This window comes from Chlamydotis macqueenii, chromosome 1, assembly GCF_036417535.1.
Source record: "Chlamydotis macqueenii isolate bChlMac1 chromosome 1, bChlMac1.mat, whole genome shotgun sequence".
Lineage (NCBI taxonomy): Eukaryota > Metazoa > Chordata > Aves > Otidiformes > Otididae > Chlamydotis > Chlamydotis macqueenii.
Window position 1 is genome coordinate 67363280 of NC_141556.1, and position 19057 is coordinate 67382336.

The following is a 19057-nucleotide window of genomic DNA, read 5'->3' on the forward strand; positions in this document are numbered from 1 at the left end:
GTGGAATGATAGGCGCTCACATCGACTGAAAGAAGAGCTACCGTGCATCCTGGCAAAGCTGGGCATCTATGTGTATGTTCTACATTCATCCATCATGCTGACATTGCCAGGCGGTTTCTTCAGCAATATGTTTTTGTAGGCAGTAGTTACGTGCTGGCATCTAGACATCATCTACACACATCTTCATTTTTTTTTCATACAATTAATTAGATATCTAAGCCTGTGAAGGGTTACAGGCAGAGCTAGACAGTCCTTGGCCTGAAATAAGACAATCCTCATTCTGGATGATGTAACTGGAACTCTGCACATAGATACATTATGAACATCTACCCCTGTAGGCAACAGACCAGAGAGCCAATGACAAGTATGTAGAACACATATAAAGTGGTTCTTCATAGTCTATAGTGGCATATGCAAGCCCTTTATAAATATGGCACTGACCTACCTATGGCTGAAGGACTAAGGATAGGCACTGCCACTTAAGAGGATGTTTCTGATAGGGGAATTGAGGCAGTGATGACTTGGAGAGCAAAGTAAAACCAACAGATGTGGAGTATAGGCAGAGGCAGAGGCTAAGCAGTTAAGGAATGGGAAGTAAAACCAAAGTAACCTAAAGGTGTTGGTAAGAGCTTGCTGGGTCAACACACACAAATTCCAAATCATCTTCCTATCATCTTTTGCTTAATTCTTCCCTTTGCTTCATTTGTTGTTCAGCAATCTACTATGCAAATCTGACTCCAGGCTGCTTTAGTCTCCTCCTTTCTTTAAGGATTAATACTGGGACATTTTTTGACTGAATACAGAAGTTTTTGACAATTTAGAGAAGATTACCAAATCAGTCCATTCCTAAGATGCATCCCGGGGACACTCAGGTTGGGATTGTTGTAGTTACTGGGAATGTAAAATCAAATTCCAGTTTCAGTCTTGTTGCACTCCTACACTTCAGTATCTTAGCTACTAAGCCCCTTGCCCTTTAACACAGGGTTTCTCAGATAGTCTGATTTGTGAATCTGGTTTGTGTAGCTGTTTTTCAGAGACAGCCAACATCAAATGTTCAAGAGGGAAGAGCAAGAAGAGCCACAATAGATAGCCATGGGACACCCATAAAAGCCTTCTTCTAAATATTTGAGTCCTATACATTGTCTTTGGGAAGGATCTGCATTAAGTATTCTCATAGGTTAGTCTTTAAAATGTCCAGTTCCTCTCTGAATCTTGTCAAATTCTTGCCATCAACAATATCCCGTAACAATCAGGACTTACAAGAAGTCAGACTTAACAAGGAGTTAAAGAACTTAAATTCTAGAAATTACTTTGAATTTATTTTTAATCATGTATGGTTTCCCTGCAACATAAACTCTGCCCATACTCAGCTCCCTCCAAGACACCAATCTAATGACTTGCAATTGGGATGACTAATTAAGAGAGATAGAAATTTTTAGCGAGGGTATTTTGGAATGAAAAGTGAAGACCCAGGGGAGAAATAGCTAGTTGCTAGAAGGTACTCTTTTGGAAACACTGCCTCTTTCAGATCTCACTTCAACTCTCAGTTCCAGGTTGACTGGAGTCAGAAATAGATCTAGCACAGGAGGGAGATGATAGAAGGAGGAAGGCCTGTAGCTAACTTCAGCTACGTTGTGTCACAGCTCCCTTAGTAGGTAGAGGTAGCATTGAGCTATACATTTTGGGGGAGTCAGAAGACCATGCAACTGGCCTTTCATAAGTTTAACATTGCTAAATAGTACCTATTTGTGGTTCTCCAGTCCTCGTCTTAGGAAAGATAACAGCCAGTAAAACTTCATCTGAGATGAATTCAGTTCTCCTTTGACTCTTTCTGCCTTTAATCTTCCCCTTCTAGGCCATTATTTTCTGTGAGTCCATCTGTTCTCTTGGCAGCTATCTGAAAAAATGCAAGATAGAGACAAGTAGCAAAAGACTCTAGGAAAGCTGAGATATCCAGCACTACAAACAATGACTTTTGGTCAAAGCCTTTAGCATTTCTTCAAAAGGTGGAGTTTTAAAGAGGAACTAGAAAGGCTATATAAGTTGGACTAGCTATTTACTGATAGAACATTGCTTGAAGGATCACTATTTGCCTTTCAGCATTGTCATATTTCTAAGAACTGATGTGCCCTTGGGCCAAGGGCAAGGCTATTGAGTAACAGGCTACAAAGGTTAAGCAAGTACCAGCACTTGGAGAATCCAGTGATCTTCATTGTTCTTGGAGAAGGGGCCGTGCCAGCTATCCTACAGAACTGACCACGGCAGCAGTCATCGTGGGATGCAGGGGTGATGTAGCATGTTAGAGAGAAGCACGCTCAGTGTACTTGTCGTGACAGCAGTTTTCATTCTGTCTTGTTTTGGCATTTCTTATAGTCTAAAATGATTCATGCAGAAAAACACAGAGCTTCTCTTTATCTATGGGAACAGGCCACACTGGATATTTGTTTAATTAAAGCTGACTGCTGGAGAGCAGGGAGTACCACTGTTTTCCATATGCTGTCTGGGTTGGGCGTTTGCTTTTGCGGGGGGCAGAGGAAGAAGAAAAAGGGGTTAGACTTGTTTACCGTAATACAGCTCTCAGCAGACAGGCATCTCTGTTTCAAAACAGCTGTAATCCATGCTAAACTAGTGAGCCCTGATGCTTAGGATGGACAACAACACTGAGTGAGCATAAAGCCCCAGGCACTTGTCCTAAAGGAAGATACAGCATTAAGGCAATTTTAGGAAAGTTTGCACTCCTTTGGACCTGTGATATGCAATCTAGGTAGCTACAGAGACTTTCAATTTTTGGAGCTCAACTCTTGTACAGTTTTTAAGAGAAAAGACACACCACCAGTTTTTAAGAGAAAGGAGGCTTGGCTTTTTGAGATCTATGGCTGTAAAGACCAAGGCAGTGTCGTAGTTCAGCCCCGATCGGACCAGACTACGCAGTCTCTCTCTCACTCCCCCCACACTCCGAGAAAAACAGGCAGAGAAAATATAAGGAAAAACGGCTCGAGGTTTGAGATAAGGACAGGGAGAAATCCTTAAAGTTACCGTCACGGGCAAAACAGACTCGACTTGGGGAAAACTATTCATTTATTACTACAAACAGCAGGATAATGAGACAGAAAACAAGATAACCTCCCCCCACCCCTCCCTCTTCCCGAGCTTAACATTATCTCTACTACCTTCCCCCCCTGAGCGGCGCAGGGGGGGAAGAGGGAATGGGGGTTGCAGTCAGTTCATCATACGTTGTTTCAGGCCGCTGCTTCATGGTCGGGGGAAGAACTCCTCACATTCCTCCCCTGTTCCAGCGTGGGGTCCCTCCCACAGGCCACAGTCCTTTGTGAAACTGCTCCGGCGTGGGTCATCTCTTCCACGGGTGCAGTCCCTCTAGAACAGCTGTCCCAGCGGGCCCTCCACAGGCCACAGCCTCCTTCAGGCATCCACCTCCCCCGGTACGGGGTCCTTCACGGGCTCCAAGTGGATCTCTGCTCCTCCGTGGACCTCCATAGGCTGCAGGGGGACAACCTGCTCCACCATGGTCATCACCACAGGCTGCAGGGGAATCTTGGCCAGGAGCCGCATTACTCCTCCCCCTCCTTCTGAACTGACCTTGGCGTCTTCAGCCGTTCCTCACAACAGGCTGGTAGATGTCTCTCAGGATCTTTTTTTACATCTTATTCACTTCTCATCTCCTTTCCACTTCTTGCAGCTGGGCTGGACCGAGTCGGGCCCAATCGGCTGCCTGGAGAGAGGCCAGAGGGTGAGGCCTGCAAGGGCCATGAGGCTCGCGCCTCCCCCTCTGCGCTTCTGCCCCCGCTCAGCTTCTTCACATCTTCTCTTTTCTCTCTCTCTTTTTTTTCTTTTCCTGTTTTCCCCTTCTTAAATACGTTATCGCAGAGGCGTTATCACAGGACGTTCTGCTACCAATCGGCTCGGCCTTGGCCAGCAGTGGGTCCGCCATAGGCCTGGCCAAGTCCCCTGAACAAAGGGGAGCGACTTCTAGCAGTTTCCTACAGAAGCTACCACCTTAGGCCCCCCCCTACTAAACAAAACCACGACAGGCAGCATTAGTCAGGGGGCTCCTTTGCAGCACAGTTCAACTTTCTAAGAAGCCAGAAAGGTAGAGCTAATTCCTGAGCTGACTAGACAGCTTGTGCTAGTCAGGATGTTTTGCACAGGCTTCTCTATGACATTCAACACAGAGCAGGAATTGCTGTGGCTGGACAGTTCGTTCAGAGATGCCCTCATTGAGGCTGAAGTCAGCTGGCTGGAGGATACCTCTTGTCAGGAGCAATGTTAAAAAAAACTGAATAAAATTCAATCAGTTGTTTTGACTCAGAGGAGAGGGGTCTAACATTTCAATTGACAGCACAGGTTACTACTGGGCCAAGCACAGCTTTCTCTGCATTTAAGATAGGTCTGAACTGTCAAATTCTTGCCTCTGGAGCATGAACCCCAGCTAGACAGAGCAAGGCACTGACAGGCTCAGGCTGTTCCCAGTCCTCCTTTTGCATCTATGTTCGCCATTCTCCTCTGCTGCTCCTCCAAGAACAACTCACATACTGCTGGCGACATTTACCTCAACAGGCCCTTCAACATGCCTCCCCCTCTCTGTAGCCTCTTCCTCTTTTCTACCACCCAACTCCTCTTCACTGGCTCAGAACAACTTTTGTTCTTGCTTGCCGTTCCCTTCCAAGCTTTCATCAGGATGCAGCCTAAGAGATGATAATTTGTTTGTTTTTAAAGCAATAAATTGAAAATAGAAGAGTTCAATTTCTCCTGCCTCACAGACAGGAGAAATCATCTCTTTTCCCATCAACCTGCCTGATCTGCCCACAACAGTGTTTGTTTAGCTGCAGTCTGTGCGATGGTTTGCAAGTCTGAGGAAGTAAGGCAGGGGATGTAGAGGAAGAGACAGAAAGGCAAAAAAAGGAAGCCTTGGACCTACCCTTTTAATTGGTAGACCATTGCCACCTACTTGAAGTGTTTAAAAAGAAAAAAAATTACAGATCAGCACCTCAAAGTAATGAGTCTGAATCAACTGTCACTGGATTGAAGACGTCTTCCTCCCTGTTTTTCAAAGGCAAAACAAGTCTTATGCTTTCTGGTATTTAACTCTGCAGAGGCTGCGCATTCAAGTTTTATGTAGCCTTTCTAGCTTATGAAGTAAGACTTGTTTAAAAGCAAAATAAAAAGAAAGCACAGAAGGGAAAACAGAACCCACCATCAAAAGTCTTACACTGACTTCAGACATACTAAGTATCTCAAGACTCACTTCAAAGCTGCAAAGGTTAACAATACCACAGCGGAATGAAATCCAGGTAGTCACCAGCCATTGCAACCCCACCAGGCCCTCCTGAATCACAAGAAGAAGAAGATCTTACCTGAAGACTTGGCACAGTCAAGAAGACAGCTGCTTTCCTAGAGCATGCACTTTAGGCTTAGAAGTGATAGTAAGGCCCTAGGACACTTGCCTTTTGCAACCAGATAAGAAATGCTTTCTCCAGATAGCAATTAATACAACCTCTTCAGGGTGGGAACAGGTCAACTTCTTCTATAGCAAGTTAACTCTCTCCCAGCTCCTGTCTGGGCTATGCATGCTATGCTGCAAAGGTGAGGGCATGGATTTGAAAAATATCAGATAAATGCAGAATCAAGAGATGGAAAGAAAGAGGAAAATGAACAGGGACAATCTCCAGAGAAGCAAGCTGTAAAATAAGAATGTAAATAGACCCAGAGTTCCAACTGCTCTTGGGCATTTGGGGAACTCAGATTTAATAGGAGTAATAAGATATCCTTCCCTGCCCCCAGTCCTGGGGAAGAGCTTTCAGCACAGTCTTGGAATACCCATTTACACCTCATGTATTTACCTCTATCAGGCAGTGTCTGCTCCTCACCACCTCCCTGGTGGCTTCTCCATGGGAATCATGGCTCCCAGAGGGGGCTGTTTGAGTCAAAACAGAGAACAGTGTAGTTCATTTAGGGAACTGTAGAGATTAGAGAATGATTGGCTGAAATTTGAAGCGTACATTTTTTTGAAGATTCCATTTGGAAGCTAGTGAAGAGTCTAGAGCACAAGTCTTATGAGGAGCAGCTGAGGAAACTGAGGTTGTTTAGTCTGGAGAAAAGGAGGCAGAGGGGAGACCTTATCACTCTCTAGAGCTACCTGAAAGGAGGTTGTAGGGAGGTGAGTGTCGGTCTCTTTTCCCAAGTAACAATTGATAGGATGAGAAGAAACGTCCTCAAGTTGCACGAGGGGAGATTTAGATTGGATATTAGGAAAAATGTCTTCACCGAAAGGGTTGTCAAGCATTGGAACAGGCTTCCCAGGGAAGTAGTGGAGTTACCTTCCCTGGAGCTATTTAAAAATGCATGGATATGGCCTTTAGGGTTATGGTTTAGTGGTGGACTTGGCAGAGTTAGGTTAATGGTTGGACTCGATAATCTTAAAGGTCCTCTCCAACCTAAATGATTCTATGATTTCAAAATATGTTGCTATAGTTCCTGTAGAGATTAAATTCAGTAGGAAATGCCAATATATAATACTTCTGAAACCAAGCATGCCTCTCAGAATGAATGCTGGCTGTTGCTGAATCAGCTGAGAGCCTTGTGCATTTCCACGCTGCAGGTGACAATGTCTGTGACTCCAGGGCTGCTCTGCAGAGCCGACTGCCTTGGCGCAGGTGCTCCAGGCCTCTTGGGCTAGCCAGTTCCTAGCATTGCTGCTCTGGAAGCTGGGCAGAACAAAAAGCTGGGTGGAAAACCTGAAGGCTGCTCTCTGAGGGGCTACTTGTATGGCATGGCTGCACTAGAGATGTGGGATATGGAGGCATGACCCTGCAGCAGCCTCCCAAGAAGTCCAAGCAAAGCCCTGTAATTTGAAGGATCTTTATCAAACCCAAGATGTTTTCACCAGATAGATAATTTAAATGTGATGAATCTGTTTTTATGCAAAACCAAAATTTCATCAGAAAAATCCTGATGGGTTATAGCTGGAAGCAGAGTGACAAGATGTAGGAACTGGAGTATTTGTGTGAGCCTGCTTGAACATAGATTCAAATGTGATCCCAGCACTTGCTTCAGTAAAAAGACAACACAAGTAATTTATGGACACACCAGTCAGATAGGTACTTGCCACCTGAGAAGTTTAAGTTAGAAACAACATAGTGAGAACCAGCAATAATGTGACTGGCAGGAGAGAAAGGACGTGAGCTGGGTAGCTACAGAAATAGAAGACCAGGAGATGAATTTGATATGTCACACAAACATGTCCTGTCTTTTCCAGCAGGTTGCTTGTCACAGGCAGGGACTGAAGGCATGGGCAGAGGTCAGTGAGGTAAAGCTAACACTTTAATCTTCCCCCTGCTCTGTTGCTCCTGCCAGTCCTGCCAGTGTTGTTTCTAAGGAAAGATTCATTTTGAGAATGCATTGGAAGCCAAGGAAGTGGAAGAACTAAGCAGTTTGTTGTGTTAAGCTAACTGGGAGGCTGGAAAGAGGTGGCTGGGAACAGTATCATCATTGTCTGTAATTTAGCTATCTTTGTGGCCATGTCTGTCAGATTTTGAGAAAGACAAAGGTGATAACCTTTGTATTTCAGAGTGATGGAAAGTGTGGTAGGGCCTTTGGAAGAATCTGAGATCCCGTGACAAGCCAGAAATCTTAGCTTTATTTCTTATGTCTGAGTTAGAAGCTGCAAAAATATTTTTAAAAGGAGATGACCTCATTTGAGCCCTAGGTCTCCGCAGCAGCACCGAGAACAGAGCTCTAAGTGCTATTCCACTGACTTGGAGACAGGATGATTTTATGCCATCTAAGGATTCAGTCTACTCAGTCTGATTTATCTCCCCTGCTTTTCTTCTCTTTTCATTTTCTTTTCCATTCCCCTAGTACTTTTGCCCCTTGACACTGTGTCTCTTTCTGGTGACTCCTTTTCATTGATGAAGGTCAGTGTGTTCAAAATTGGCTGTTGATTTGTGCTGTTTATGACACCTTGAAGACCCTCCCTGGAGGTATCTTAAAAGGATCTCATTTTCAGAGGTGCTGAGCAGTTCTTGCCTGGTTCCAATGCTGTGATAAGTGTCCAACACTCCTGAAAATCAGGCTCCTTACAAATGTTTCCAGGAAAGAGAACCAAGAACAAGTCACTTAAGATTAGTGAGCAGTTTCGGAAGTTTGGTCTAGGATTTCTTCCTCTGGGTGAATTCTTTTGCCTTTCTTATCTAATAAACACATTTTAAGCCTTTCGTTTTCCTGTTTTGCTCAGGTTTGTTTGTTATTTCTTTTCTTTGCTCTGATCTCTTCCTCTCGTCACGATCTCAGCCCTCCTACTTGTGCTTGTCTTGTCAGTTTTGTGTGAGGCCATTTCTGCACTCTAGAGAGGTTTCAGGAGAAATATCTACAGAGTTAATTTTGCCACTGTCAACAAAAAAAATCAACTTCTTTGCCTTACAATGTACAGGAAACCTATCTAAGGAAACCCATTTAAAGATATGTTTCTGTCCCAAAAGAAATAATAGTTAGACACAGGCAAAACTGTTTTTCATTAAATGTATGGGATCATGAGACAGATACTGATAGAAAGTAAACTTCTTATTTAGGTGCTTTTGCCCCATTCTCTACAGCTTGACATCAGCAGCGGGACAGGAAAGGTATGGGAATAGAATTCTCAGTCCCCTTCTCTCTTGCTCCCCACCACTTCAGAGTGCAAAACTTTGAAGTAATAATCAGATGTCTCTTTCAGCATCTCTAGGAGTCACTATCCCCTTGGAACAGCCCTGGAAAAGGCATTCTCCCTTGCATTTTCCACTGAGTGAACTGAACACTGACCTGCTATGGTTTGTTTTTTCTTACAGGAATGAAACTGTTTTACACCAGTTCTGTTGCCCAGCAGCTGATGCAGAGCAGAAGCCTTCATCTCCGGACTCCGCACCAAGGTGGGAAATTGTTGCCAGCAAGACCTCTTCTTTTCCATCCCCTCCTTCCTTATCATCCATCACTAATCTTCCTGCTCCAGACAAAACTCACCTATTATTCACGCCCATCCTCCTCCATCCTCCCTTACGTACCATATCCCCAGAGATTACTGTTCATACTGTTGTGTAGTTGCTCAGAAGCCCCCTCTGGTCTCCACTCACATACCCATGCACCTACAAAAGCATACTTTCAGCCTCTCTTCAAACATCTGCTTTTGTTAACCCACATTCATGCCTGTACCTTTCTTTACCCTTGTGCATCACTTTGACACCGACATACACATGCTTCACTCTTTTCCTTCAAATTAGTTATCCCACTTTATAACGTGCCTGGACACACACCAGTATAGACTCATAACCTTTAAGTTACAGCAAAAGTCACTAAACAAACTCAGGGTTCTGTCTCACACCCTGAGACAGAGTAGGGGGTGCAGTATTACATGGGTTGAAATGGTCTGAGCTTGCCAATGAAGGACAGCGATAGACAGGTACTATTAACTATTACCAACTTGTATCCAGTGCAGCCAGGAATGGGTACACTAACAATTGTCGTAGCACTCCCTTGGCAGTGAATGAAGTCAGTGCCAAGACCAACAAGTCCGAAGAGCTTCAAAAGTCCTTGAGATGCACATACTGCATATAGCTTTCATGCTCGGCCTTGTCCCTCTGTTCTTGCCATCTCCTTCTCTTACAGCTCCTTACACCTCCATCTCACAAACCTACTCCTTTTTTCTCATGCCTCATCACCCTTCTGTCAATAGCAAACAGGTTTCTCTTTAAAGATTTCCCTTATCACACTACTAGACTTTTACATCTGACCTTTGGCATCTGTATAAGAAGCCTGCATAACTAGGGAGGGCTCTGGACAGAATTGGGCAGCTGAATTGCTGTAGTGAGGCTATAGCATTTTTTTAAATGATATTTCTTTTGTTTGTTCTGCTCACTGGAGCAGACTGGTTTCTAATTTCCTTCCAAGGAAAAGTATGAGCGCTGGAGCACTGTGAGAGAGAGTTTTGGTTATGTGCTCTATTTTGTCTGAACTGAGGCTCAATTTTGCTTTAGTGTTATAACTTCATACCCTGATCTTTGACCTTGCCCCATTCTTGTCTCAGCCTCCATTTTATTTCTAATCAGTCCCCTTTGTTTCTAGCATTTTCTTATCCTACAAGGCTGTTAGTCCTACAGTATCTTAAGCTCTAGGGTCATTTTTGTCGTACTCATGCCTCAGGCCTTCTTTTTGTCCCAGTGACTCCCAGGGCCCTGCCCATCCGTTTAGCCTGAGTTTGCTTGCCCTGCTTGTGCTTGGAACCACCAAATTTCTCACCTGCAGTTTGGCATGTAAGTTGAAGAGGAAGCAATAATTTCCTTCGGTAATTTAACAACTTTGGCAAATTGCATCCAAAAATGAGTTTTAGCCAGGAAAGTCAGAAGTGGAAATGAATTACAATGACCCTTACAGCATGTTGCATCTGGGCTTCCGGTGTTTCTCATACTGGTCTATGCCTGTCCATTTTATGTCTTTTGTAGCTTGTCTCACTCTTCAGGCCTCCTGCTTTCCTTACTTTTTTCCCAAGGCTTTCTCTTGTCCTCGCCATTGCTAGTGCCTCAAGAGTAGTCCTGAATCTGTCTGTGCGTGACACAATATTCTATGTAGAGATAGAGATGGTTGAAGCCACTATGGCTATTTGAAGGTGAGAAACAGGCACACAGAATTTTTGCTTTTTGAAACAGCAGCTTTTATATGTGATCTTCCTTTGTGACTGTCTCAGGCAAGAAGAGCATCCCTCCTTCCCACACTGTGCCAGAAGAAAGGCAAAGCACATGCAGGACTCTTGAACTCACCGGTCAGCTTTATGCTGGCCAGAAAACACCTCCTAGCCTCTGCCAAGTCCTGCAGTCAGCCATGGGTTTCCTTCATATCTGAAGTTACATATACAATGCAGTGAGGAGGGGAAAAAAAATGGCAGAAAGGGAAAAACACAGGGTCACCATGGAGCTGATGTCTATAGCTGATAGCTGTGCTGCTCTGGAATGGCTCAATACATTGCTGGGATAAGCTCATCAGATCACTTACAGAGCCTGTCACCCTGCTCAAATCATGAACGGGCTGCCCATTGAACCTAGGCAGAACAAAAGTCAGTCAAGCCTGAAATATGTGGGTCAGACAGCCTGAATAGGCAATCAGTTACTGGATGAGCCAGGAATATCCCTAAATAAGCTCATCAGGGCTCCTGATGGGAGAGCCTGCGACACAGGGACTCCTTGTGCAGCTCTCCTGAGCCCTGTTGAATGGACAGCCAGTCACAAGTCATGCTGTGCTGAATTTGATAAACCAGCTCATGTTTATTTTTTTCTTTTCCTTCTCCATGATCAGACGTTTCCCTAAATGAGATAAATCCTGTCAGAACTGATGCCACTAATAACCCTCAGCCATCTAGTTTTAATTAGAGTTTGCTTCATTAATGCCCCAATTCCTCTCTGCACAGCAGATTAAATAATGTACTTGCAGCTCATTTACACAAACCCCCAAACTGCAGGGCTGAGCTGCAATCCTTTAATTAAACAGCCCAGCTGATCCCTACCGCTGCCTTGGCTCATCAGTCTAAGCTTATTAAAGAGAATAGGGACTAATAAAGACCATAAACAGGGAAGTGACTCTCGCCTCTTCAAGGGACTTGGAGTCTCCAGTGGCGATCGGTTGCTTTCTCCTCCTCTACCAGGAACCTTACTTAAGCCCACATCACTTCCTTCTGAGACCTGCAAGAATGATCCTGCTTTCAGCAGGAACCCAGCCTTATCTTGTGGGACAGAAATCCTTTGGGAGACTGAGGGAGCATGGGCAGCTGGAATGTAAAACAGCAGGGAAGGTGATGATAAAGAGGGGCATCAAGGCAATAAGAAGAGTGACTACCTGATTGTGGGAGAGACCAGCAAGAACAGCCAGCCGTACAGCTCAAGTGCGGGGCAGAAGGAGAAGGAAACACAGGGCATAATAGTAAGATGTTGGCTGTCAGGAACAGTCTGGGCCAAAAGTTTCTCTCTGCTTTTGATTTGTGATGGTCATTGTTGTTCTTGTGTAGTTTTCCCTAATAGTCGTCCTCCAAGATTCCTGACTTTTTCTTTGCTACCCATCCAGCTAAAAATGCCTTGGCTTCACCTGAGTGGGAATGATTAGGAACATGTCAGTGTCTAACCACTCAATAGAAGCCAACTCAATGAGGCAGTTGCAGTCATTCCCACTCGTATTGTTCTACTTTGCTTCACTGACTGCTACAAGCAGTGTTAGCGCCCTTCTTTCCTCCAGCATGTGAATTCCTTTGGGGGAGGCTACAGCTCCAGAGTTTAGCAATGCGAATTTCCTATGTGGCTGCTTAGGTGGGTTGCACCAGCAATCAGCAAGATTGGTGCTGTAGGCCATGAATATTAGGAGGTAGATTTGATCCCAGAATCTGCCCCCAAGAATCTCGGAGCCAAAGTACAGTATGAGGTGATGGCAGCAGCAGGCAAATTCCTATTCCTGTTCCTGAACTCTTAGGGCTTCCCCATTTCAAAGTACAGTGTAAATCCTGGACATGGACCTCCATTGTCTCCACTGGACTTGTACACCACTGGCTTCATGACCATAACCCATCTTGTAGGTTTGGCTTCCACTGGGGATGCCAAAGACCAGGTTGAGGTGAATAAGGAGACTCCATGGATGGCAGTAGGAGCTAACCCTGCTCCTTTGCTGAGGTGCTGATTAGACTCTGATTTAGCCAAACCCTATAATTTCATAAAGCAATTGCTCTTTTTCTTGCTAGCTTCTGCCTGTTAACGGCAGGGTTTCATTCTAGGGATTTGAATAGCCTAGTAATTGCATTTCCCACTTCTCCCAGTCTCACACAGTGGAGACTGGCATCCCAGAACAATGACCTTAAAATGTGTCCAGCAGCAGCCCAGCTCTAACAGGATTACATACCATTTTCCTTTGTGTGAGGTAATAGGGCTGAGATGAGAAAGATTTGTTTCTATTAGAGTAATGAGAGGAAATGATGGAGTCACAATTGGAGGGAACAGTATATTCATTCAGTTGCCTTTCATAGGCTTTTTGGAGCCTGCCTCTGGTTCGCCTGCGGCGCTGAATAGGTAATCAGCAGAAAATCACCCCTGCTCCCATGATGGGAGAAGTTCTACATAAAAGTTTAAGCACCTGGGGCGTGTCCACTTTGGCAATGGACATGGGGATAGCACTGGAGGGCTGAAGGATCGTGTCATAAAGGAGACTGGATGGGATCCGGGTACATTTGTGTGAAGGGCAGGATGAGATGCCAGATAGCTCTTTGAGAAGGGGGGATGTTCCACCTGCATTTGTGGGAGAGAGAAGGTCCTTCCTATCTGAAAGAAGTGCAGATGAGACCTGACCTGCTTTTAAGGCAAAGGAGACAGAGTCCTCCCATGAAAAGGAGAGGTTGGGGATCTGAACAGAGTCGTCTGGAGGGGCTTGGATGTATACTAAGCAGAAGGGCTAGGGTCTGAAACATCTGTGGAAACATTTATGGAAAATTTGGGCAGGCTCTGCCTCATATTTGCCCATAATATTTCCTCACTTTCCAGTAGGGAGACTACTGCTTAGATAAGGGTTGAAACACGAGTAGTGCTACTGGCAAGTGTTTACTTCATGATTACAGACCAATTAAATTGTAACTCAATATAGTTTAGACTTTAAACAGCTGTGTACTCATTTCTAAAGTGCCTGCTGGATTAGTCACCATCACAGATTGGTTACTGCCTGGCATCAAAGCACCAATTAGTGGTAAGGAGACATGTAAGCCATTGGCTACATCTCCAAGCCAGCCTTCCTTGCAGTTCTGGTGAAATTCCCTCTTGCCCCACTTATGACTTACCAAAGTACTCAAATAAAAATATGTCCTTGCTGGAAGATGTAGTTGCAGTTCTTGTTGCTCCATTTTTGTGTGTGGGAGGGTAAAAAGTGGATGGACAGATTTTGGACAGTTCTTTGAAATCAAACCTTCAAACATCTTTCTTGACAGCTCTCTGAGCTGCGTAAGAGTATGCTACATCCTAAGCAGTACACGATTAAAAGAAAAAAAATTGATTTCATTTGCTTATGGAGGTCTGCTGTCTCTGACTCTTCATGTCTCTTTACCTGAACTCTCTGTTTCCATTGAACATGCATTTGTTCTTTGTCCTATGAAATAATGCTGGAAGGCACTGGCACAAAAAAAGCCACAAATATGATCCACTGCACAGTCACGGCGTCATATCCCTCTTTGGCTCTCCAGTGCTGTAGCCCAGGAGCGCCTCTCCTCCCAGTACAGCTCTCACTTTGCCCTTGGGTCACTCTAAATTCTCTAACAGTTAGATCCTCCTGAGAAATTCACAAGACTTTGTTTGGATTGTGAACGCAATGCCCCTTAAGGCTGAGGTCCATGAAGTTGATGAGAACTGAACCGCTCTCTGAGTCGATTCTCCTTTTAGATACCACTGAAGCATCTTAATAAAAAATAGATGGGAAATGATGATTTTTCACCAGTATCCATCACTCTTTAAGCATTACAGGAAAACAACTGAGCTACCCAACATTTTGTCTGAACTTGTAAAAGATTGACCTTGCCTGACAGAAAGAATGCAAATCCAATTCATGAAATGGGAAATTAGTCTTTCTGGTTTAGGATTGCTGGCAGGATATTGGATATATAATCTGGAGGTCAGTGCTTCCTCTCAGCTCAGAGTTACTCAGTGACTCTGGCCCAGCTGTGAAACATGATAATGATGCTAGTCTGCATCAAACAGATCTGTAACCTATCACACAAAACAGCATAGCAACTCTGAATAATTGGCCCCCAGCTGGTGATGTCAAGTACAAGCTCCTACGATTAACGGACCCTGGAGACTGAATTCTCCTCTGATTCTTGATGGAGAACACTCCAGGTCAGGCTTACAGCACCTGGACACGCCAGTGCAAAGCAAGCCTCTGTGCCCATGGTCTGTGCCTTGTGCACTCAAAGGACAAACAACTTCATATACAAAGCTGTACAATCTGAGTTTCATTTGTGCTACAGTCCTCCACAGCACTGTTTTTTAAAACACACAGGAGAAGTTTGAGCAACATTTCTGATTTCTGCTTTGTTAGCACATCCTGTTTGTGCTTCTTTTGTAATTTCTTTTCCTTATTGAGGTCACAGGCATGAAGAGAGGATTTTTTTCCTGCTTCTTAACAGCTCATCTACTTCTTATTCTTTCCTCCCTGTAGACTTAATAATCTTTTTCAAGATATTACGATTGGAGGTTGTGGGGATGCTGCAAACAGAGATGGGTCAGCAAAGTTCACATAAATATTCCCCAGGCTCACAAGTTGTCAGAGTTTTGATTTTAGTCTGACACAGAGATGTGGGTGAGGAGTAATGTCTAGACCCAGATTTGAACTCTTCTTAAACTTGGGAGTGAGTAGATTCCTCACTTTTTCTGGGTGTTCTGTACAGTCAGGACTAGCAGCTTTAATTGCTTTGCGGGAGCCTAGGTCCAGAACCGCAAAGGTATTTAGTGCATGTAGATTTGGGGGAAATATGGAAACAAATTTATAAGCAAAAGCTATTTTAGAGAACATCCTTAACATCATAGTTAGCAACAACCTTGAGAATCTCTTGCAGGGAGCTATAGTTGGCAATTCTTGTAGTACTATGACCTGGGAGGAATGGCTTTTTCTGGAAGCATCCAAAGAAACAGGAGGTGAGTTTCAGATGCAGCATTTCAGTTCTGTAAAGTAGATCCACCAGGACATTTTGGCATTATCTCCCACACAGGCATTTATCTGCTTCTTCTCTCCAACAGCTGGTGCAGCCATTTCCAGGCATGTTAGGAGAACATTAAGGTAAGGAAGTAAAGTGAGGAATAGATGGGCTCTTCAACAGGAAAAAAAAAATCTCTAGCAGAAACTGGGGTCTCCCTGTCACATTGGTTGCTTTGTTTGCCTCTATCAACACCTTTCTTCAGGAAGAAGATGGCAGGAGAGAGAGGCCAAAGAAAACCCATCTGACATATCCTCTTTTGAAACTGCAAAGACACCCATCAGACACATACTTTCTGAGACCCTGAAGCTGTATCCAGTCATTGCCTGGCCTGGTGTTCTTCCACTCCTTCCTTTTCCTCTGTTGCTTCTGTTGCTTATGTCGGTTCTGCCCTAGAGGAATTTGGACTTGGATTCAAGTACTCTTCTCCCGTATGTGACAGTGCTTGCCATTTCTTGGGCCACAGCAGTGGTAATGTCAGTGAAAGAGAATTGATTGTAAGCCAGCCTTACAGTTGTAGGAGCAACTTCAACAGCTGTTGAGATCAGTTAATTGCTTTAATACTAGATGGTTCACTCATGGCTTGCAGATGGATGAGGCTCTGAGCAACCTGATCTAGTCTGGGATGTCCCTGCTCCTTGCAGGGGGGTTGGACTAGATGACCTTTGAAGGTCCCTTCCAACCCTAACCATTCTATGATTCTATGATTCTATGATCCTTATGTTCTCTCTCCTGTATTTCAAAGAATTCCCTGTCTGTAACATGGCAACTTCTTGGTACCAGTGGAATGCAACATAAACACCTGCTGTACCTTGTGTTTTTGGTGTGATAATGCCACAGAGATACATGAGAAGAAGCTGTGACAGCTTTGGAAGTAGCCCTGTATCTGACACTGGAAAACGGGCACAGACGGTTGATAAAGAAATAGCAGAGGGACTATGGTGGAGCTCACACCATTCATTCTGATCCTCTACTGATATCATCTGACCTGATCTTCATCAGTCAAGATGTACCCACCCCCAAAATACAGCCATCCTATATCTTTTGTACACTAAAGTGTGTTCTGTTGAATGTGACAGATGTTTTTTGTGGACCCTCTGTCCATAAATTTTTCATGGCTTACAAGGGAGAGACATAAGGCAAAGAGATGGAAAAAGAGCCAGTGAGAAAGAAAGGGAGACAGACTCACCCCAACAAAAATAGCAGTGCTATTGTAATGAAAATGGATGGCAAATGTGCTATACAGAGAAAGAGAACGACAGGAGAGAAGGAAAAGCAAGAAATTAAAAAATAGTAGAAAGAAGAAACAGAAGGGAACAAGAACATACGAACAGGAGATAAATGGGCAGATCCTTTGGTTGGAAAATTGCAGTTCCGGCCAGCATTCTTTGGCAGTGACAGCAATGAGGCTGTGGCCTTTTATTATGCTTTTTTTTTTTTCAGTATGATGTCAATCCAAAGGCCTTTTGTCTTTTCTCTGCTCTGCAACACTAACTCACTCCTATGCAGTTTCATCTTCTGGCCATCCCCATGGGGCAGACTCTGTATTCAAATACAATAAGCTCTCCTTTTGGAAAAACATGTTTGGGCTCCAGTGTTCCTTCTTCTGCATGTGGCCATGGAAGACTTTCATATGCTCCAGGAAGAACAGAAGAATCTGAGAGGCCAAACACTGTACAACTGCTTAGGCTGTTCTATTTGGGCTCTGCAAACAGCTAGGTAGCTGAGAAAGAGGCTGTAAAAAAAGTTGGGAGATTTTTGGGATTGTCACCTGGTCTTCTCAAAAACTGCAAAAGAGCTGGAGACCACTCCATCTTCTGTGAGGAAACATCATCCTGAAGAAAAGCATCAAGACATAAGCAGGAGAAGAGTTCAGTGACATTTTTCTTTTGAAACTGAGAAACCTAACTCTGGCCACACCATGTGGAAGTGTGTTCTAGTAACTTTTAACCATCTCTGATTGGCACCTTGGTTCTTTCCACACACAGATTGTGTCATCATCCCACCGGAAACAGTATTTGCCTAGTGACTAGAGCCAAGTGTCACCTTTGTCATGTCCCACACTGGTATGTTGCTGCTTTCCTGTAAACAGGTTATGATGCTGTTATTGTTGCCTGTGTATCTGGACTGACTGCAATCTCTCTCATTCCATCTTTTGGGAAAGAGGGAAGATAGGGATAGGCTGCCCTTTGTAGGAATTGCTGGTACTCTTTTGTACATGTCTGCTGGAGTGACTGGTGAAATATAACAGATGCCTGTAATTTCCCAGAATACACTAATGTGAGAGTTGTAGGTCAAGATGCACAAAAATGGATGGTGCAGAATTGCATCATGAAAAGTATTGCTGTGCTTTTGCAGCACAACTGTATCTGATAATCATATTACAGATTGTCTAAAAATATAGCATACTGGGCTACATCCTCCATGGACTTTGGTGCAGTCCACTGGCATAATGGCATTTAGCACCAGCCATAGTTCTGCTCAACAACACAGTAGGATTGGTTGTGTCAAGGCAAACTCCTATTTTTCTTAATGGTCTTGCCCCAAAAGGTCTATGTCCACATATGAAGTATAGACATGGGAATAATCTTCATTCGTCATAAGGAAGAAAAGTTTAAGTGGCCCTAGGGGAATCTGAGCTTGTATGACCAAATACGTAAGCTACTAAGTCATCCTATTTTCCAAAAGGGAACAAAGAAAGATAGAAAAAGGAATAAGGCCTCAGGGAAGAGAAGTGACATGAGGTGGATCATAGAATCGTTTAGGTTGGAAAGGATCTTTAAGATCATCGAGTCCAACCATTACCTTAACTCTGCCACATCCACCACTAAATCATGACCCTGAAGGCCATATCTACATGTCTTTTAAATAGCTCCAGGAATGGTAACCCCACCACTTCCCCGGGCAGCCTGTTCCAATGCTTGACAACATTTTTCCTAATATCCAATCTAAATCTCTCCTGGTACAACTTGAGGCCATTTCCTCTCATCCTATCAATTGTTACTTGGGAAAAGAGACCGACACTCACCTCCCTACAGCTTCCTTTCAGGTAGCTCTAGAGAGTGATAAGGTCTCCCCTCTGCCTCCTTTTCTCCAGACTAAACAGCCCCAGTTCCCTCAGCTGCTCCTTACAGGACTTATTCTCTAGACCCTTCACCAGCTTCGTTGCCCTTCTTTGGACATACTCCAGCATCTCAATGTCTTTCTGGTAGTGTGTCGCTCAAAACTGAACACAGTATTTGAGGTGCGACCTCAACAGTGCTGAGTACATGGGGACAATCACTTCCCCTGTCCTGCTGGCCACACTAT

General features: G+C 44.2%; 1 protein-coding gene across 5 annotated transcripts in view; it reads left to right on the forward strand.

Annotated features, from left to right (window-relative positions):
* Positions 1-19057, forward strand: part of IQSEC3 (IQ motif and Sec7 domain ArfGEF 3) — a 103857-nt gene that overhangs the window by 36334 nt on the left and 48466 nt on the right. For 4 of the 5 annotated variants that reach the window (XM_086755329.1, XM_086755306.1, XM_086755297.1 and 1 more), the window contains exon 2: positions 8841-8921. In XM_086755329.1, coding sequence (XP_086611455.1) covers positions 8841-8921 — 81 coding nt within the window. Of the gene's footprint in view, positions 1-8840; positions 8922-19057 lie in introns of those variants that run through there. The other variant, XM_086755320.1, reaches the window with a different exon arrangement.